General features: G+C 36.0%; 1 protein-coding gene across 19 annotated transcripts in view; it reads left to right on the top strand.

Moving 5' to 3' along the window:
- Nucleotides 1-19237, top strand: part of ADGRL2 (adhesion G protein-coupled receptor L2) — a 316422-nt gene extending 297185 nt beyond the window's left edge. For 3 of the 19 annotated variants that reach the window (XM_054165502.1, XM_054165503.1, XM_054165500.1), the window contains 8 exons: nucleotides 3181-3272; nucleotides 4127-4171; nucleotides 4459-4485; nucleotides 5149-5317; nucleotides 8944-9072; nucleotides 9488-9584; nucleotides 12722-12850; nucleotides 16252-19237. In XM_054165502.1, coding sequence (XP_054021477.1) covers nucleotides 3181-3272; nucleotides 4127-4171; nucleotides 4459-4485; nucleotides 5149-5317; nucleotides 8944-9072; nucleotides 9488-9584; nucleotides 12722-12850; nucleotides 16252-17006 — 1443 coding nt within the window. In that variant the 3' untranslated portion in view covers nucleotides 17007-19237. Of the gene's footprint in view, nucleotides 1-3180; nucleotides 3273-4126; nucleotides 4172-4458; nucleotides 4486-5148; nucleotides 5318-8943; nucleotides 9073-9487; nucleotides 9585-12721; nucleotides 12851-13075; nucleotides 13158-13660; nucleotides 13713-15533; nucleotides 15587-16251 lie in introns of all 19 variants that reach the window. The other 16 variants (XM_054165507.1, XM_054165506.1, XM_054165519.1 and 13 more) reach the window with 13 other exon arrangements.
- Nucleotides 19238-19764: the final 527 nt, after the last annotated feature.

Here is a 19764-nt window from a genome sequence, read left to right as displayed (position 1 = left end):
TTTTAAAGTGGTTACTTTTAAATGTATGTTTCAAATTGTCTTTCTTTCCTGTGGAATCCTGTGAATTATTTTTATAGTGAATAATATACTTTAGAAATTGCATCAAAAGCCTACTATAGACATTAATAAAATACCATCTGTCTGCATTTTCACATATTGTAAACAGATAATGTTTTAAGAGATCTCATATTATATCTCCATCTACTGTGTGTTTTGTCACTTAGTATCACAGCAGAATCTTCAAATCCAAACCTGATGCCTGATCAGACTTTCAAATTCTTCTTTTAGCCTTTGAAAGAGCTATGGTCTGATTTTTAGAGGTGCAGCATGGAAAATATTTTACTGACTTTATCAGGGGTGTAATTTCACAACGGTTGATATATATACACTGTGTGTTATGTCTGTGGCTACACGGTATATTTGTATGTTTTATTATCATTGAAGGAGAGAGGTACTTTTCAAATGCAGATTTTGGATGGACACAGCCCACTTGTCAAGATAAGGCCCAGCCTGTCACTAGCTCTTCACATTACGTGAACTAATGAGAAAGTCATTGTGTGAGGCCTGTTTTTCCTTTTACTAAGTTTGCTTCTGAAAGCCAAACTTGCCATTCATGTAGGTCTTTGTGTAATCACAGAGTACTGTGTGTTTGTGGAGAAAATTATTAAATAAAGGTGTCCTGCTGAGACCATCTGTCAAATTTGGAAAACATTTACAGATTGGTTTACTTAGATGAGTAGCAGTTTCGCTCTCAAATAGTTGTGAAACATTCAGGTTTTTGGAAGGGAAGTCAGGAGACCTGTGGTCCAACCTCCTGCTGGAAACAGGCTCATCTGAGCTCAGACCAGGTTGCATAGGGCTGAAAAAGCTTTCCTGGTACAAAGTTGGTACAAATAAATGCAGAAGTACTAAATGTTTCCTCCTCCTTCTTCCCCAAATTTGTCAGCAAGAAAAAGTAATTCAACCATTCTTTCTAAAAGTAATTATTCTGCAACAAGTTTCCTTCCCTGGCTGTTCAGCATCTTCTGTAATAAAAAGGCAGGATGCCTAAAACTATTTAACTCATGAGTTCCTCCAAAACAGTAAGTTTTTACATGAATAGCATAAGGGATCCAAAAAGGGATCTAAGAAAGGTTTGGTTACTGTATTTGTAAGTAGGCAAAGTAGGCTTTTGACCAAGATATAATATGTAACAGAGATGCTAGCATGTTTGAACAAACAGCAAATTGTGGTCTTTTGACTGCTGAAACTAAAAAGTATGCAAGATGTCACAGAGACAGAGAAACTGGTATCATATGCTCTGTTGTCATAGTTACTTCAGAGTAGATATTTTGCACCTTTTTTTTTTTCTTCTTGGAAGAACTTTTTCAGTTACTGCAGTACAAGCATTATTATTTCTGTGGCTGCTTTTGGGTGTCTGTACCTAAATTAGAATTAAAGTGTCTATTAAGAATTGCTATGTACAGTTACTCTCTAGTCCAGCAAGGACATACAGACAGACAGAGCTGAGTGTCTAAATAAAACCTGCGTCATACGCTGGAGCTTGGTCAGGCTCTAGGGTAGGGCCATGTCTGCTTGTGTTGCACCAAAAGAATCTCCCTATGTAAATACAAGCTTTTGCTTTTCACATGTCAAACCAGCACTTCAGTTGTACAAAGAATCAGTGGATAAAAACCTCATTTTATAAAGCAGTCATTTATGGGCTAAGCCATATCTATGAGTTTTTGATCCAAGAATGATGTTACTAGTACAATACAGGATACTCCAGGGTAGCTATTTAGGCAAGGATTAGCTTCCAGCTGTGCTGCAAATACTATTCTGAACTGGATTGTGCTCTCCTGGTTGTATAGCTTGCAGCCAAAGTTGCTTTACATTAGGATTGGCACGGGGCATGTCTTCTAGCTCTTAATCTGTTTGTTTTCATGAAAAGTAAATTGAAGTCATTTTTTTCATAAGCAGGCTCAAGAAGTTCATGTTATGTCAGCTACCAAAATATGCAAGAAACTCTTTCAAATATAGAGGAAGAAAATCCGCTTGCAAAGTCTTGGAAGCAAGGGTCAGGTCCCTTGTATTTGACTTACCTGTGCTTTGAAATGCTTGCCTTTGCGTACAGCACCTACAGGAAGGCTGGAGAAAGACTGTTTAGAAGGCCTTGTAGTGATGGAACAAGGGGTGTTGATTTTAAAGTGGAGCAGGGTAGATTTAGGTTAGACATAAGGAGGAAGATCTTTGCAATGAGAGTGATAAAATACTGCAACAGACTGTTCAGGAATGTGGTTGAAGTCCTGTCCCTGGACACATTCAAGATCAGACTCAATGTGGCCTTGGGCAGCCTGATCTAGTTGGAGGTGTCCCTGCTCAATGTAGTGGGTTAGAAAAGATGAAATTTGAGGATCCTTTCCAACCCAATAGAATCTGTGAATATGTAAGAAAAGCCTCTGGTACCCTTCATATCTGTGATTCCATTTCATAACAGGAAAACTATAAAAAAATTATCTTCAGTATCTTCCCCAGTGTTATCCACATGAATGACACAACAATAAGCATATTCCTTTCCTTCAAGTGTCATGCAGTCTCACTTTGACAAAACCCAGAATACAGAGGGAAAGAGAGCACCACCTATGTATGTGGCCCTGTTAAGTTTGATGCATTTGCTGCATCTTTGTTTTTCTTTTCCTCTTTCCTCAGTGAAATTTAAGCTGTTTTCCAGACTCCAGTGGGATTTAGAGGAACAAAATGAAACAAAAATTAAAGAAAGAAACCAGCAAAGGCAAAAATATTCCAGAGGCAGGACAGGGTGATAAAAAGACAATTAATATTATAGTACAGTAACAGGATCACCATAAGATTGGAGGAAGTCAGTGAAATGGGTGACAAGGGCAGAAATGACAGGCTGGCCACAACATGCTGGAAGACAGAGCAAGACTGACAATGACATGAGCTAACTGTGGTGATTTATGATGATGTGGTTAATTTTGAAAATTAAGTGAAACAAGGATTTCTAAGATTTTTTTTCCCCTCATCCATGTTTGCAAACCTTTTATGGACTGTCGATATAGTTACCCAGTTTCACTACATACTTGAAAATACACTACAGGTTTTTTTGTTTAGTCTGTAACATCATCGTTATTCAGCCTATTACTTGAAGTAGTTTAATTTAATTCTTACCTGTTTTGACAGCTGAATCTTATCTTCCTGGTGATCACATTGTGCAAAATGGTGAAGCACTCAAACACTTTGAAACCAGACTCTAGCAGGTTGGAAAACATTAAGTAAGTGCTTTGTGTTCAAGTATGAGAACTATGATTATTTTCTGATTGCTGAACTGATTGAAAGCTACTCTCCATTAGGAGCACATGCCATTGTCTCCCAGCAACTGCAGATGTCAATTAGAAGCAAACAGAGCCAATCCTGCTTTTGTTCCATTGCTGCTGTAATGCCACAAACACTGGTCAAAATTAGATAATTTCAGCCTGGAACTAGTGCCAAGAAACTGTTTCACGGAAGTGCCACAGCACTGTAGTAATTCCATTTGCATTTAAAATGCAGTTCAAAAGTGGTGTTCCTGTTTGCATGTCTGATACGATTATATTAAGTTTGTTTTGCTAAATGACTTTTTGATTTAGGGATTCTGAGCAGTTTCTACTGGTAATCCTGGTCTCCCAAGAGATTTGACTCTATTATTTTTATTAACTTGAAGATTATCTGCTGTTTTCATGCTAATTTAACAAATGTTTACTTTATCATGGTGATGTTCTGCAGTATCCCTTTTGCAGAATAATATAAGTGTTATATTAAAAGGCTTTGGCAGCTCTTGTTTCTTTAGATAGTCTTTTACTGTTTTCTGTGTAGCTTTTTGCTGTACTAAAGGTTTTTGTTACCAACACTGAAGGGATGGTGCCACTTTCTAAAACTGAGGGTTGGATGTGAAAGGGTCTTACAGATTTGCTTGGAATGTTGAAAATGGTGGAGGAAGATTTTCAGTAAGGCTAGTATTGTGAACTAGATGTTCTAGATAGGTCAGTATCAGCTTCATTGCATGTTGCATGGTGAGAGAGAGAGAGCTAATCTTTAGCATCTCTCTCTTTTCTTCCTTTTCCTTTTTCTGTCTTCTCATCTACACCAGTAATTACCGTGTTTGTGATGGCTACTATAATACGGACTTACCTGGGTAAGATAGAACCCTACATTAACAAATTTCTGGCATGATTTTTAACTTTACAAACTCAGTCAATATTGTGAGTTTCCCTTAATTTTAATTAACTAGTTTTGAGATACCTGATTTGCTAAAGAATTTTTAACTATTATATGCCTTTATAATTTTAAATTGCTTGCCTCTGCATTTTGAATTTCCTAATTTTGACTAATTTTTATAGACAATTAAAATGCTCTTATTTATTTCTGTTTCAATTCTGTCTAATAATTTTGTTTCTCTTTTCTGCTTATAATGCTTTCTAGCTATGAAGATAATAAGCCATTTATCAAGTAAGATCATTAGTTAGATGTGGAATTCACTGACTAAATTCCCTTTCCCTTTCATTCTGTGCCGTTCTCTACAATTCCTTTTCCTTAACCTATTCATAATGGAATCTTTTTTAGACAATTCTGTAGAGCAATATCCATATTTTTGTCACATTTCAGCAGGGTTTCTTCATGTGGAAGTTAGATCATCTAGCTTCAGTTTAGCTGAGTGTATTGGAGCATTAAAGATTTGGGCTGTAGGCTTTTAATCTGCTGTTTAACCTTTGTGCATTTGTATCACATTATTTGGTGTTATATGGCAGCACCACTGTTTAAAATCTATTGTGTGATTAGTGGCTAAGCCAGATTTATCAATCTCTTTTATAAAACCAGATAAAACAATGGAGTAGCTGGGGCTTGCGCTGTACTTCTGCATTTCAAAATAGTTTTGACATCCTATGCAGTTCTTGAGAAAGAAAAAGGTCATACCTACTCTTGCTGTTTTCACTGGAGACTAATAGTACTAAATGGAATTGTTCTTTCTTTAATAGATAAAAGGTTAAACCCAAGGAATTTTTACATTTGAATATGAACCTAGTAAAAGTCAACTGCAGAAACTGAAATGTTAATATTGGATTTGGCGACAAATATTCTCATAAGTAACGTTACTAAAATTTTCTTTTACAGATCCTGGGTCCTGGGTGCATTTGCTCTCCTGTGTCTCCTTGGCCTAACATGGTCATTTGGCCTGCTGTTTATCAATGAGGGGACTGTTGTGATGACATATCTCTTCACAGTATTTAATGCTTTCCAAGGAATGTTTATTTTCATCTTTCATTGTGCCCTTCAAAAGAAAGTAAGTTACTGTAAATATGGATGCACAGCATACCTTAATACTTTTCAAATGCCACATATGACTTCTTTTAAAATAGAGAAAAAAATAGAAATTTCAGGAAATGGAGTATGCTGAAGTAGTTTGAGAAGGGGACTAGGATTCTAAAGAAATTCTTGCAGTGTGTGCTTACAGTAGTCATAGGAGTGCTCTGTGGGGTAGGTAGCTTTAAAATGGATGCAGCATTTCCAACCTGAGGTTGAAAAGTTTTGAGTCTTTGGGAAGAAAATTGTTACAGAAAATGTTTTGTTTCACATTGGAGATGTGGTATGTATTTATCTGGACTTAAAGCCAAAAGTCAAATGAAACAAATCTGCCTCCACTTCAGTACAGGAAACAAAGAATCATTTATAGTATCAGCCCATCTTAGCCTGGAAACTCTTTCCAGAACAAGGCAGAGGACCTCTCCTGAGATCCCATTAAGCTGCCACATGAAGCTACAGGTGATAGGCAAGGATTCTACTATGTGTTGTTCATTAAAAAAATGGAAATGTAGAAATGAATTTTATTATGAATTTCAACACACCGTATTAAGAAATAGTCATTAACACTAGACAATTACTAATGAGGAGAGCTTTCCAAAGATACCAGCATGTGTATGCAAGTGTTTACTTACCCTGGCAATCCAACACCTTTGTGCTCTTAGCTGAAAAAACTGGAATCCCCTGGCAAGAGCCTTCCCTCACAGGTAGGATGTGCTAAATGAGTTCTGATCCCTTTAACGCAGTGGGAGCAGATAGATCTACAAGGAGCAAATCTGCTGGGGAGGGAAAAGGCTTGCAGGGTAGAGAGAAGAAAATAGAAGAAAAAGAAATGAAGGGTGCAGCTGGATTGGATTCTCTTTGGGTTCCCAGCATCCCTTCTCTTCCCCAGACCGAGGATGGAGACTGCTTCCAAGGATTAATTGGTTCTGTGGCAAAGGACAACAGAAAAAGCTCATAGCCTGTGTTAGGAAACATGGCAAATGAAACTAACAAGAGTTTAGAGGAAGGGTAATCATCAAAAAAATCCCACCCCAAAAAATTAAAAATGCAGTACATATCACATTTGGAAACACCCAATTTGCAATATTTAGATTCTAAATATTTTTACCAGTTTTAGACTGGAGACCTAGCAATTATTAACTCCCATTATAATTAGCTCACCAGAGACATAATTAACTGATATTTATAAAATGTTTTGAGACCATTGGATAAAGCATTGCTGTGTAAGCACAAAAATCACACTTTTTTGTGTACTCAACTGTACCAGCTCTAACAGTGGCATTTTAACACTGTGGTCTAGACAGTGGTATTCAGCCATAATTTAGGAAAAAGTCTGGTAGACAGAAATTATTTTATCTGATGAACACAGCACTCCTCTTATTTTGAAAGAACAAAAGCACACATAGGAGACTAAGCCCAAGAAGAGAGGGAAGAAAATACTAACATTCTCAAAAGGCAAATAATTTCTAGATTAGCATTTCATGTAATGTTGCCCTTTGTACTACTTTTATTGGACTTGAAAATAAAAAACCTATTCTTTTTTTATTTCTTTTTACAGCTGTGTATTGTTTTTATATTAAGTGGAGTCAGCAAAAAGCAATATTAAAACACCAGTCAAGTGTGAAAAAGCATAACCTAGAGCAATAAGATTTATACCTGAAAGAATATTAAAGCTGCCATTTAAGATTTTTAAGTTTCAATGCCTTTGACTGGATATCATCCTATCTTCTGTCTGCATAGCTAATGTAGTCTTTTTATTCTGTTATTACTAGTTGGTCACTAAATTGAACAGAGAAATAGAATTGTGAAAGTGAAAACTATTATGTTACCAGTTCTGACAAGATGATAGTGCTGTTGCTTCCATCAGTTTCCAACAAGCTGTAATTTAGAAATAATGACAGTGGAATGCATGGTACTGACAGATAATGTACATTCACTGCAATATAGGCATTAGGCAAAAACAACCCTGGAGGGTGGTATTTGGGTAAAAATACAGTTTTGATTGCTATTGTCTCTACCATGTAGTGGTTTGGAGCATTTAATATCCATTAGCGTTCAGGAATGCATTTTCTTAGATGTTATACCATCTAGTGATGATATATATAAAGTTATATTTTTCAAACTGGAGAGTTAAAGATTGTAATTCTATGTCCATGTATTTCTGCTTTTCCTTTTTATGTTGCTTTTGTGCTGATACAGATAGGTGTTCACTTAAAACATGTACCATATACTTCCATAAAAAGATGAGTTACTGTCCCTAGCTTGAAATTGAAGCAGTAACTATTCAAATTTTCTTCAGTCTTGTGGTTTGCATAAACACCATAGTATGTATTCCTTGTAATACTGAAAACAGCACATGGCCTATGTAAATCCACACTATTTTTTTCATTTTCCCCTTCTCTTTTTACGTACACATAACTTTCTTTTTGTCCTATATATTCATAGGACAAGCGTCAGCTCAAAGACAAGATTAGCTGAAATCCCACTTCTCCCAGAAACTTAGAAGTCTCATCAATGTAGAAGAGGCACTTAGTATCCAATGGAAGATTAATCAATGTAGATTTACACGTCTTTACAAATACTGTCCTCTGTGTTCTTTCACTGATGCTGTCATGCTGCCAAGATGTGTGTGCAGTCTTCTGTTACCTGAAAATAGTAGTCAGTGTAGCAGTCACCAAATATGAGAGAATTAACTGCTCTGTAAATGAATCCTCATTATTTTTGCTACAAATGTTAACACACATAAATTACAAAGCTAAAATTTTCAGTAGGTCAGTGGAAACAGAAGGTGAATAAATGCAGGCCAAATACTGGAATCATTAATAAGTTGTTGTTGCTCTGTCAGGCAAAAATATCATACACACAGGTATATTCATTTTTTTAAGTTCTGCAAAGACATTTAGAGAGGATTTTATCGTCTCATCCTTAAAGTGAAAGATGCTTCGTTTCCCAGCCTTCATGGTTCAAAATTTGACTCTCAAACACTGGAGCTGGGGCTTGGCCTAGAGTGGGGCAGAGATGTTTGTGAGTCTGATCTCAAAGCAGGTGTGAGCATATGAACTGGTATCTGTTTCAGCTACACAGAGTAACTTTACATGAAAATGCCTTTATTGTTATTGCAGGTGTTGCACATGTTCTTGGAAGGAATAACATAATGGGCAGTACCATGCTGTGCAAAGGCTAGTTAGCTCAGCCCTTTTGCATGCTAGGTTGGGAAGATAGGCTTTCTATGGTTTCTGCTTCAAAAGCTCATATAAAAAGGACTATTTTCAGCCAGCATTCAATTCAGGTAAACTTAACCATATTAATCTACAATTCAAAAACAAAATCAAAATAATCCCATAAATAACTCAGTTATTCATTCACATCTAAATACACACAGATCTTGAAAATACTTCATTCAGAAATCTTAGATAGTTGAAAATGCAGCTGGTAAGTAGGAAAAAATACTTAATTTTACTAATGGCAAACAATTCAACAGACAGGAATTATGTGTTTGCTTGAAAAGTGTGTGTGTGTAGTTTCAAGGCAAGGTGTATGTGTTTTTGACAGTGGAGATATTTCATGCAATGTTTTGTGCTAAGCAATTTCTTTTTTCCACTGTAGGTACGTAAGGAGTACGGCAAATGCTTCCGACATTCCTACTGCTGTGGTGGACTACCAACGGAGAGTCCCCACAGTTCAGTGAAAGCATCAACAACAAGAACTAGTGCTCGCTATTCCTCTGGCACTCAGGTAACAATGATTTTGACAGCATCTTTTAATTAACCTTACTTATAACAAAGCCTACTGAGATGTATTACAATCAGAAGGACTAATTGTCTTCTCATTTATCATTTAGTTGGAATGTACATACTTCCGCATGGTAGACTTTTCTTTTTAAACATTTCCTTGTACTTTGGTTTAATGGAAACACCTTTTTCTTGTAATTAGGGACTGACTTATAGGAAGGTTTATACCATCATGTTTCATACAAATGAAATTTAATAAATTAGACTTCCAATTTCGAAAGAAGGAATTCCACTATGTGCTGGAAGAATGGCGTACTTTAGACCAATTTAAACACAAATGTTCTGCATAGTATCACATAAATGGGAAAAAGTCTTTTAGCAATTTCCTAAGCTTCTGTCTCACTGCTTTATGTTAACAGAGTCGTATAAGGAGGATGTGGAATGATACTGTGAGAAAACAATCTGAATCGTCTTTTATCTCAGGTGACATCAACAGCACTTCAACACTTAATCAAGGTCAGTCACTGGGAACATTTCAGTTTTAGAAGCCTTAAATTTTATACAGATTATATATCATTTAACACAGAAGAATTGAAAAGAATGTTTGGAAAAAAAATAAATCTGGAACAAATGTTCTCTGAAAGGAGAGTTTTAAAGTCATCTACCAGCACATTTTAAAACCGTGTTCCCTCAACTGGCCCCCTGCTGTAGAAGTCAAATTCCTCCATTCGTGGGAATGTATTTAAATAAGTTTCATTAATAATTTAACTTAAAAGCAAGATCATAATTTTAAATCTTTCCTAACCTTTATAGGTTAAATCCGAAACAGAAATATGAGTGCAGTAACATTTGAATGCATATTTGACTATGATTTTTAGGTGCAGAAATTTTCCCAGTGAAATTTAATTGATATCATTTCTATGCAAAAGATGTCTGTAAAGCATTTATCTTTTATATTTCAAAGAGCATCGTATTTGTCACAAGGGATAGAATCCAGATTTTTCAGGCACAGAGAAGCCAAATCCCCAAAATTTTCTGTTAAAATAGACTTTGAAATCTGTAACCTCATTCTCATGTCCAGTTTAAGAGACAAAGGTATTAATTGAGACAGAATATCCCTTCCTTTATTTCTTTCCCCCTGTGTTTTTTAAAGCAGTTTGAGCTAGCAGCGGAGGGAAGACTGCTGTGCAAGGCAAGTTCAAAGCCTGTTCTTCCACCCACATCTGTAGAAGAACAGGTAGCCCAGATCTCATTGAGACCAATTCCTGCTAAATTCAGAAAGTTTCAGACACAAAATTCACCTCTGTCAGGGCTGCTATAAAGCCTTCATCAATCACGATTAGCAAATTTTCCTCCTTTGTGTTTTCTTTTTTTCCAGATTTGGTAGAAGGGACATAACTTACATTCGTTTTGCAAGTAAAAACTGTGATATTTTTCAAAATAAAAGAAAGAATGATTCTGGTTTTGCTGTTTGGCATACAGACCTGTGTTTTACTGCTCTCTCCCTCTGAATCTTGTATATTCCTCTGGAAAAAGATCAAAATAAAGTATCTTCTCCGCAGAAAATGTGTATTTTGTATGCCCAAGAAAGAAGTACATTCTCTTCCAGTGTTTCATTAAAACCCCATAAATATACTATATAAAAAAGTCTGAGTTTGCACCCTAATTTGATGTCTCTGACTCCTGAGATTTGTTCTAAGTGTGCTGTACCCTCAGATAAATAAGTGTTGAACAGCAGTCTAGGAAACTTCTCCCTGTTTTGGAGCTTCATTCTCAAGTCAGTGGAGGTGCTTTGCCATGTTTAGAAAAATTTATATCATCTTTATGAAATTATAATATTGTCCCCATCTCAGTGATGCATAAAGATAAGAGTAGTTTAGCAATCAAGGGTAAATGTCATTTATACTTGAAAATAAAAATCACAGAATCACCAAGGTTGGAAGAGACCTCAAAGATCATCAAGTCCAACCTGTCACCACAGACCTCATGAAGGCAAACAATTTTCAGTTAAAAAAGAATACTAAACAAACACTTTTCTTAATTATAAATTACAGATAGTAGTTCTAACCAAGAGTAAATATAGTACAGAAAAATCATAGAATTATAGAATGGTTTGGGTTGGAAGGGACCTCCAAAGGTGGTCATATCCAAATCCCCTGCAGTGAGAAGGGACATCTTTCGCTAGATTGGGTTGCTCAGAACCTTCTCAAGCCTGATCATGAATATCACCAGGAATGGTGCCTCAACTACCCCCCTGGCCAACCTCTTCCAGTGTTCAGCACCCTCATGGTAAAGAACTTGTCCCTAACATCCAATCAAAATCTTCTCTTCTCACTCTGTCACTGCAGGCCTTTGTAAACAGTTATTCTCCAGCCTTCTTGTAGGCTATATTTCAGTTAGTATTTCTAGGAGTAAGTACATTACAACTGAAAAATTGTGATAAAACCTTTTTAGTTATCCACCAATGCGAACTTTAGATTACCATAATCAGGCAAATTCTCTGTATCTTGCAATTTTCTGCTCATTTCTGCTACCAAGTATTTGTGGTAAGAGGAAAGAATTTATATGTGGAATATATACTGTCTTTTCTTTGCCAAATTCAAAATATCAATTGTATAAAAATATAGCTGGCTCTTAGTTGTCCTTGGGTCTGTAATACACGGATCCTGACATACTGCTGTGCAATGCAATAGAAAAGAAAGTAGAATTTTACCTTAATGAAATGTTTAAAGTGAGTTTTAAATCACAGCATTTTGTGTATTTGGTTTTTAGTTTCTGTTGGCTTTTTTTGTGTGTCATTATTCTAACCCATTTTTCTTCTAGTAGTTAGAAATCAGAGATTAATTGACTTTTTAATAATTTCTAAAAATACTCAATTTTTTCTCATTATTCTGAGTTTAAATGGTGTTGTATTGACATGTAAAATGGGTTTAAAAAAAAAATCTGTTCCTGCAGTATTTTGCTTCACCTTACATTGTTTATAAACTGATTGTTTAAAGAAAATTTGTCATTCAAAGAATTACTTTTAAAAACCTGGCAGATAAATTTGCAGCATGAATGTCCCAGGAGAAAATATGAATGCTCTTATTTCTCAGAGCAAATATTTTGCTTTCCCCTCAGCATGCATTCTTTTGCATATACTAAGATATGCTTCTTGCAGTTTCTCATCCACTGTCTGAAAACAGCAATTCCCTTCCACTGTCCGTGTGTTTTTAATAAAGTGAATAACATCTCTGATCCTGTCAGAAGTTATTTTTCAATACCTTTTCATTCAAGAAACTCATTTCTCTCAATTCTGGGTGGAAGTGTTCTGTATGATCATTTTTAAAGTCATAATAGCTTTATGTAGTACCTTGATCTCTACACATTTAATTGCTATTCTTGTGTAACAGTGATTTTGTATACATTAGTAAATGTCACTCTCACCAGATGTTTACTTTGGGGATTTGGACAGCACCTGTGAATTACTGGAATCTAACTGTATTTTCCTACTCCCATTTCCAAATACATAGCTCAAATACATTCGGAAATTTTCAGCTGAATTGCATTTGACAAGTCCTACACGATTCATGATGAATAAAAAAATATTCTTTATTGAAACTGTCAGCCTAAAATTAAAGAACTGACATTTTTTTCTGTTTCTTTTGCTTTAGGAATGACTGGCAATTACCTACTAACAAACCCTCTTCTTCGACCACACGGCACTAACAACCCCTATAACACATTGCTCGCTGAAACAGTTGTATGTAATGCCCCTTCAGCTCCTGTGTTTAACTCACCAGGTGTGCTTATACTTCTTGAATGAAACCGCTTTTCTTGGCTTGCTCCAAATCCCTTCTTTTCCCTAGACAGAAACTTGAGTTGCAATACTCTAGCCCTCCATCCTGAATTTCTGTCAGTTCAAAAAATACAGTATTGCCAATGTCAGCTTGTAAAACTGCACTATATTATAGTAATGCCTTTGCCATAACAGTATTTACCAATAATTATCCATGTTTTTAACACAGGTGGCATAAATCTTAATATACTATTACAGGACTGACACCACATGGTCCGAGAGCCCATCTTCAAGATATATATCACTTAGAGGTATCATGTCTATGCAATGTAAGGTTGATTCTAAAGCGTGCTGAGAAAAACCCGCTTATGGAACAGATTAGATACTAAAGCAGTGCAAGGCATCTTGACACCTTTGGATACCCCAGTGCAGAAAACTGTATCCAGCGTCAAACAGATCTAAACTATAGTATAGTGCAGCTTTATGGTAGATCATTTTCCTGTAGGAAAATCTCGAGATTAACAGTTAGAACAGTTTAGTTCTGTAGAAATAAACTGCGTCATCATTTACCTAACATTTTGTTGTTACATTGACTAGTTGCTATTTTAAACTCTGGTGCAATTCATCAGTAAATATCTAGCAGTTACTGTTTGATGACTCATAAGATCACTTTAGCATAACTAGAATGGTAAATCTTCGATGAAGAGCTCATAAAACCTTGTTTCCAGTTTTTATTTCAAATTTCCTTTATACCTGAACTGTAGTTTCTATTTTCATTCTCTTGTTTTCTTACTTTCCTTATGCTTTCCTCTAGCAACCTACAGAGAGACAAGTATGGGAGTAAAACTTAACTTTGCCTATCAAATGTAAATTTTTTCAGCATGATTTTTAATGGGCACAATTAAAACATAACTAGCGGTCATGAAGTAGACTCAGCGGGCAAGTGGTTCACAATTTGCAAATGAAATGTTTCCACATTCAAAAAGTACTTGCATACTGCTTTTTGGAAAACAACGCGAGGTCTGTAGCAAACCCTATTGGTAGCAGAAGTTGCGCAATGCTGAAATAATTTGCTGTTTAAAACCAAAGCAGTGTCAAGCAGAAATGCTTAACAATTTACTTGTATTTTTACATTCCCACAGTAATCTTGCTACAGGCTATGGAAAGATTTCAACTGAATTACCTGATCATGGGCGACAAAATTTGCTTCCTCATACCAATTTGAATATATTCTAGCATCCTTAACTCTGCAGTATATCATAGAAAACTCATTTTGTATTATCAGATATATTTTCGTATCTGTTTAGCAGAAGAAAAGGGAATTAAAATTATAGAATTAAATCACTTTCATGAGGGAAATGAATGCCAGCATGTGGTCCATGTGTTGCCTCCTTTTATAAATGCCATATGTTCTGTGCAGCTAAATCCATTCCAAGAAAAATCTTGGAACATATATGAAATTGCAAAACTACAAAGTTGTTTAATCAAGGCTTAAAGAGACCTTTCAAACAACCCTCATCACTGTTAAATCAGTAGAAATGGAGAGGAGTTAACAAAAGCACAAATACAAAATTATCTGTGAATTACTCAGAATTTATTTGGAAATTATTACTCTGTCTGTTTTTTTTTAAAAGTTGAAGACAAAAATCTCTTCATGAGAAATCACAATTACTTTTTAACTGAAAACAGTATTTCCAGAGAAGATTGAATTTTCTAGGATAAGCTGCAGGTTTAATTACAAGGAAAAAAAAAACAACAACAAACCAAACACAAAAAAACCAAAACCAACAAAACCATAAAAACAAAAAAGACAAAAGAAGAAAATGTATAATCATTTCCAAAACCAACTTTTTTATTATACTCCTCCAAGCCTTGCATATAATGCAGCAGCCTCACAGTGGTCAGTCTCATTTCAGTACAGTCACTTCATTCTTCCTTTACTTCCAGACATATCTGTAGATAAAGTGATTTTCTAGGAATGCTCTAACCATCAGACTTTCCATGATTCAGACTGTTTCATTTCTTTCAAAGTCTTTTTTTAGTTTTTCTTTTGCTTGGGAAGCACTGTGGTGTCATAGTTTACATGTCTTTGTGTCTATAGGAAAACCTTTTTTTTTTATTGTGTTACCAAAATTAAAGAAAATAAAATAATTAAAAAAAAAAAATATCCAAGACCAAAAGCATAAAGATCTTAATCATCATAAGACTTCATTTTTTACCCCCGTTAAACTTCTTTCATGTTTCCAGCAGGCTTACCCAATCTGTCATTCCTCCAGCAGCTACAAGATATCAGCTATGGCTGATTTCCTTTTCCCATTCCACAACTAATATTTATTCTTTGGTTTAATTTCTGTGACCCATACTTACAGAAATTCCTAACATTTCTGCATTTGACTTCCATGCCCATGGTAACTGTGGGCCTAACTCTTAATTAACTATTCTGGTTCATTCAGTGCTGTCACTGTGACTGATGCAGACTGCAGGCAAACTTTGACCTTTAGAAGCCTGGGGCCATTGTTGGCAGACAGAATATTAGTGGAAAAAAAAATTACATTAAGTGGGAAAATAAAAGCCGTTATTGCTTAGTAATCTAATTTGCTGAACCCTTGCTCTGACTAAGTTGCTGAGAAGCTCAGTAATTCTTCATCATGTTACAATAAATCATTTTACTTTCTTTTATATATCAGCTACTCTTAGGCCAGATAGCCTGAGCAGACAGACATGATGTGAGTTGTCCAAAGTGAGTCATTCCACCTGCTGTCTATCGTGTTGTTGGATGGTGCTTGTGGGCCCTGGTCCCTGTAGTGTGAAAGATGGCTGTCCTTGTTTAACATAAATTCTTTGTATTTATCCATTTTTTTTCATTCTTTTCTTTACTTCATCTCAAAAAAAAAAAAAAAAAGGAAAAATGTTAGAAGTGTTGTTAAAGTAGTTGCTTGCCAATTATGTGGGTTTATGTTGTACATTTACCTTCAGTTATGTCTGTGATCTAACTCCTTTTTAATTTAGTGTTGTTTAGGACAAATTCTGTTAATTTTCTTTTTCTAAATCATGGTGGTGTACTTCAAAATGTAGATGTTTCCAAATGAATTGCTTTGCATTACATATGCAAGGGCATGGAGTGAACAGTTCCTTGTGGAAGAGTCACAGAATTGACACTAAATTAAGCAATTTAAATGCCACTATCCCTACAGGAAATACACATTGCTATTCTCGAAATGCATCTTTCCTATAAGGTGTGCAACTGTTTACATTTGGGAATGTTCAGTAACATAACTTTGCTCAAGCCTTACTTTCAAGTACAACTTTGTCCTGAACTACATTAAAGAATTTTGTTTAAAAAAAGATAATTAAGTAATGAAAAGCACATCAGGCAATAACCAGAGCTGTCCTCTTCCATTTCAGGACATTCACTGAACAATGCCAGGGATACAAGTGCCATGGATACTCTACCGCTAAATGGTAATTTCAACAACAGCTACTCATTGCGCAATGGAGACTATAATGACAGTGTGCAAGTTGTAGACTGTGGACTAAGCCTGAATGATACTGCTTTTGAGAAAATGATCATTTCAGAGTTAGTGCACAATAACCTGCGGGGCAGCAGCAAGAACCACAACCTGGAGCGCACGCTACCAGCCAAAGCTGTGATAGGCGGGAGCAGTAGCGAAGATGATGCCATCGTGGCAGATGCCTCATCTTTGATGCACAGTGACACCCCAGGGCTAGAGCTCCACCACAAAGAGCTTGAGGCCCCGCTCATTCCTCAGCGGACTCACTCCCTTCTGTACCAGCCCCAGAAGAAAGTGAAGACCGAGGGAACCGACAGCTATGTCTCACAGCTGACAGCTGAGGCTGACGACCATCTCCAGTCCCCAAACAGAGACTCTCTTTACACGAGCATGCCCAATCTCAGAGACTCTCCGTATCCAGAGAGCAGCCCCGATGTTGAAGAAGATCTCTCTCCCTCCAGGAGGAGTGAAAATGAGGACATTTACTACAAGAGCATGCCAAACCTAGGAGCTGGCCATCAGCTTCAGATGTACTATCAAATCAGCAGGGGTAATAGCGATGGCTATATAATTCCCATTAACAAGGAAGGATGTATTCCAGAAGGAGATGTTAGAGAAGGACAAATGCAACTAGTGACAAGCCTTTAATAACGTAGCAAAGAAATATTAAAGGCCATGTACAAGTATTAAAAAGACTTAATTAGCCCCATGCAGGCTCCCTCATAACTGCTTGAAGAGACAATTCTGTTAACCCTGTGGTTCTCCAGTAACGGGGATGACTGGACCTCGCAGTTCTGTGAATTTTTATAAAGCAAAAACTTTGTATATACACAGAGTATACTAAAATGAATTATTTGTTACAAAGAAAAGAAATACCAACATGGTATTTTAAGATATCTTCTGCTGCTGAATTTAACAAAATTGTGAAAAAAAAAAAAAAAAAAAAAGATAAATAAACACTTTCCAACCATTTTATTGCAGCAGTTTGTGAACTAAATTTGTAAATATGGCTGCACCATTGTTTTTTTCCTAGGCCTACATTGTATTATATACAAGGCGTAGGCTCTAAAATCCTGTGGGACAAATTTACTGTACCTTACTATTCCTGACAAGACTTGCAAAAGCAGGAGAGATATTCTGCATCAGTTTGCAGTTCACTGCAAATCTTTTCCATTAGGGCAAAGATTGAACACATGTCTAACCACTAGCAATCAAGCCACAGGCCTTATTTCATATATTTCCTCAACTGTACAATGAACCGTTCTCATGAAAAAAAAAAATGGCTAAAGAAATTATATTTTGTTCTATTGCTAGGGTAAAATAAATACATTTGTGTCCAACTGAAATATAATTATCATTAAAAAATAATTTTAAAGAGTTTGAAGAAAATATTGTGAGAAGCTCTTGGTTGCACATACGTTACAAGCTGTTTTTTCATACACTCTGTTCATAGTACGGTAGTATGTTTAAAATGCAGTTCTACCCATTTTCACTTACTTTTCACTGTAAACAGTGTTCTGCTTTGACAAGTTAGTTTTTATTCTTACATTTTGGATTTTTATTGCCAAAAACCATCATTTGGGGGGAAAATTGTTTCAGAAGCCAATTATGCCAAGCCTTGCACAAATTTGGTAGAGCTAACAAAGATTGTAACTCAATTCCCTGTTCATTCTTTAATCAGGGTTGGGTGGTGAAAGGGTTAAAGGGGACACTGGACACTTCTCACAAACTTCTCATAAATAAAAGGTGCCTGTCCTTTAAAAAAAATAAATAAAACATAACTATTACTCTTCCATATTCCTTTTGCCTATATTTAGTAATTAATTTATTTTATGATAAAAGAAAACCCTAAAGAAATGTAAATTGTTTCAAGACAATTCTGCTTTTTTCATCCCTTTGTGTAAACCTGTTAATAATGAGCCCATCACTAATATCCAGTGTAAAGTTTAACACCTGTTTGACAGTAAATAAATGTGAATTTTTCCAAATAGGTAAAATGTGCATTATTATGTATGAAGCATAATTGGCATCAGCAGTCCTTCAACCCAGCTCTATCATCCTTAGAATGGTTTCTTTACATTTCATGATTTAAGTGTCAGGAATACAACAGAAACTGTCTGTATAGCTCTACAGAAGAGAGGTCATCTTTACTGTTCATTACTCTAGTCACAATTGAATAGGGTCAAACTCAGACATGGCAGGGTCATTAGGAAAATGTACTGTAATTTCATATATTTACATGACTTTTAAGTAGGCATCTGTACTGAAATTAAAAATAAGGTGCTAAACACCACTATCATATTCTTGGCAACAGTAATTAGCAGTTAATTATTAGTGATGAAGATACATTGTTGCAGTGGGGAAAACATGAATAAGCAGCATTTGGATGGCACTCCAAGTGCTATCTAAATAATTAATCCATCAATGGCACTGGTTTGAGTTAGATAAATAAGCATGCCTGTCCCTATTTTTATCAGACTAGAGAACTGCAGAAGGCAGCTGATGCCTAAATTGTTACCTACAAATCAGTGGCAAAACTGAAAGTCTGAAGTCTTTGTTAGTTCCTTTGGCTCTTTTGTCACTCTCAATCAGGGCCACTCAAAGATAATGCCAAGGACTTTGTTTGTCACCATTTCCAAAACTGTTCTTCCAGGTGACTCTAAAATGAATGCCTTGTCATCACAGAGGCCACAGTCTCCTGTATGGACACTAGCTAAATGTATGATGACAACAAAAATTCATTTGAAAGCCGTATCCATACTGTTACCCTCTAATGGATTGCAATCCTAGAAAGTTCTTGTGGAAGATAAATCAATGCATTTTGAAAGAGTTTGGATTTCACATTAATATTTTGGGTGAAACTTCCTGCTGTTGAGATATTTCAAACTGTAAAAAAAAATTATAAAAACCCAGGTTGAGATGGAGCCATGGGGTTCCAGCAACCTCAGTATATGCGGAATCAGGACTGTGACACTGTAGCAATTATTCCTGAAGGGAAAGGCGTCTTCATTATTGACCCTACTGATAACTCTTGCTAGTACATTCCTTAACAGTTAAAGTGTTTGCAGTAGAGGCACTGTAACATTTAAAGTTAAATCAGAGATCTTGTACTTCTCTTCAGTAGAGATGCTTTAAAAATCCAAAGTCTCTACGAAATAAGCTTTTGTTCCAATTCAGGGTATACAGCAGACATGAGCAAAAGTGATTCCCTTGGTCTGTCTGACAACTTTAAAGCATACTTGCTGCCTTCTACCTAGGAATTCATCTCTTAGGGATTTAGAAATCGTGGTGCTCAAGTAATTGCCGTACACATCGCCTAATAACCACCAACTTTCAGCAGAACCTTCAAACCTAGTTCAAGCAAGTACTCCTTTGTGTCTAACTAAAGGTGGCAAAACTACATACT

This window comes from Dryobates pubescens, chromosome 11 (assembly GCF_014839835.1).
Source record: "Dryobates pubescens isolate bDryPub1 chromosome 11, bDryPub1.pri, whole genome shotgun sequence".
In the NCBI taxonomy this organism is placed as follows: Eukaryota; Metazoa; Chordata; class Aves; order Piciformes; family Picidae; genus Dryobates; species Dryobates pubescens.
Note: the sequence above shows the minus strand (reverse complement) of the source record. Positions and strands in the feature narration are given on the sequence as shown.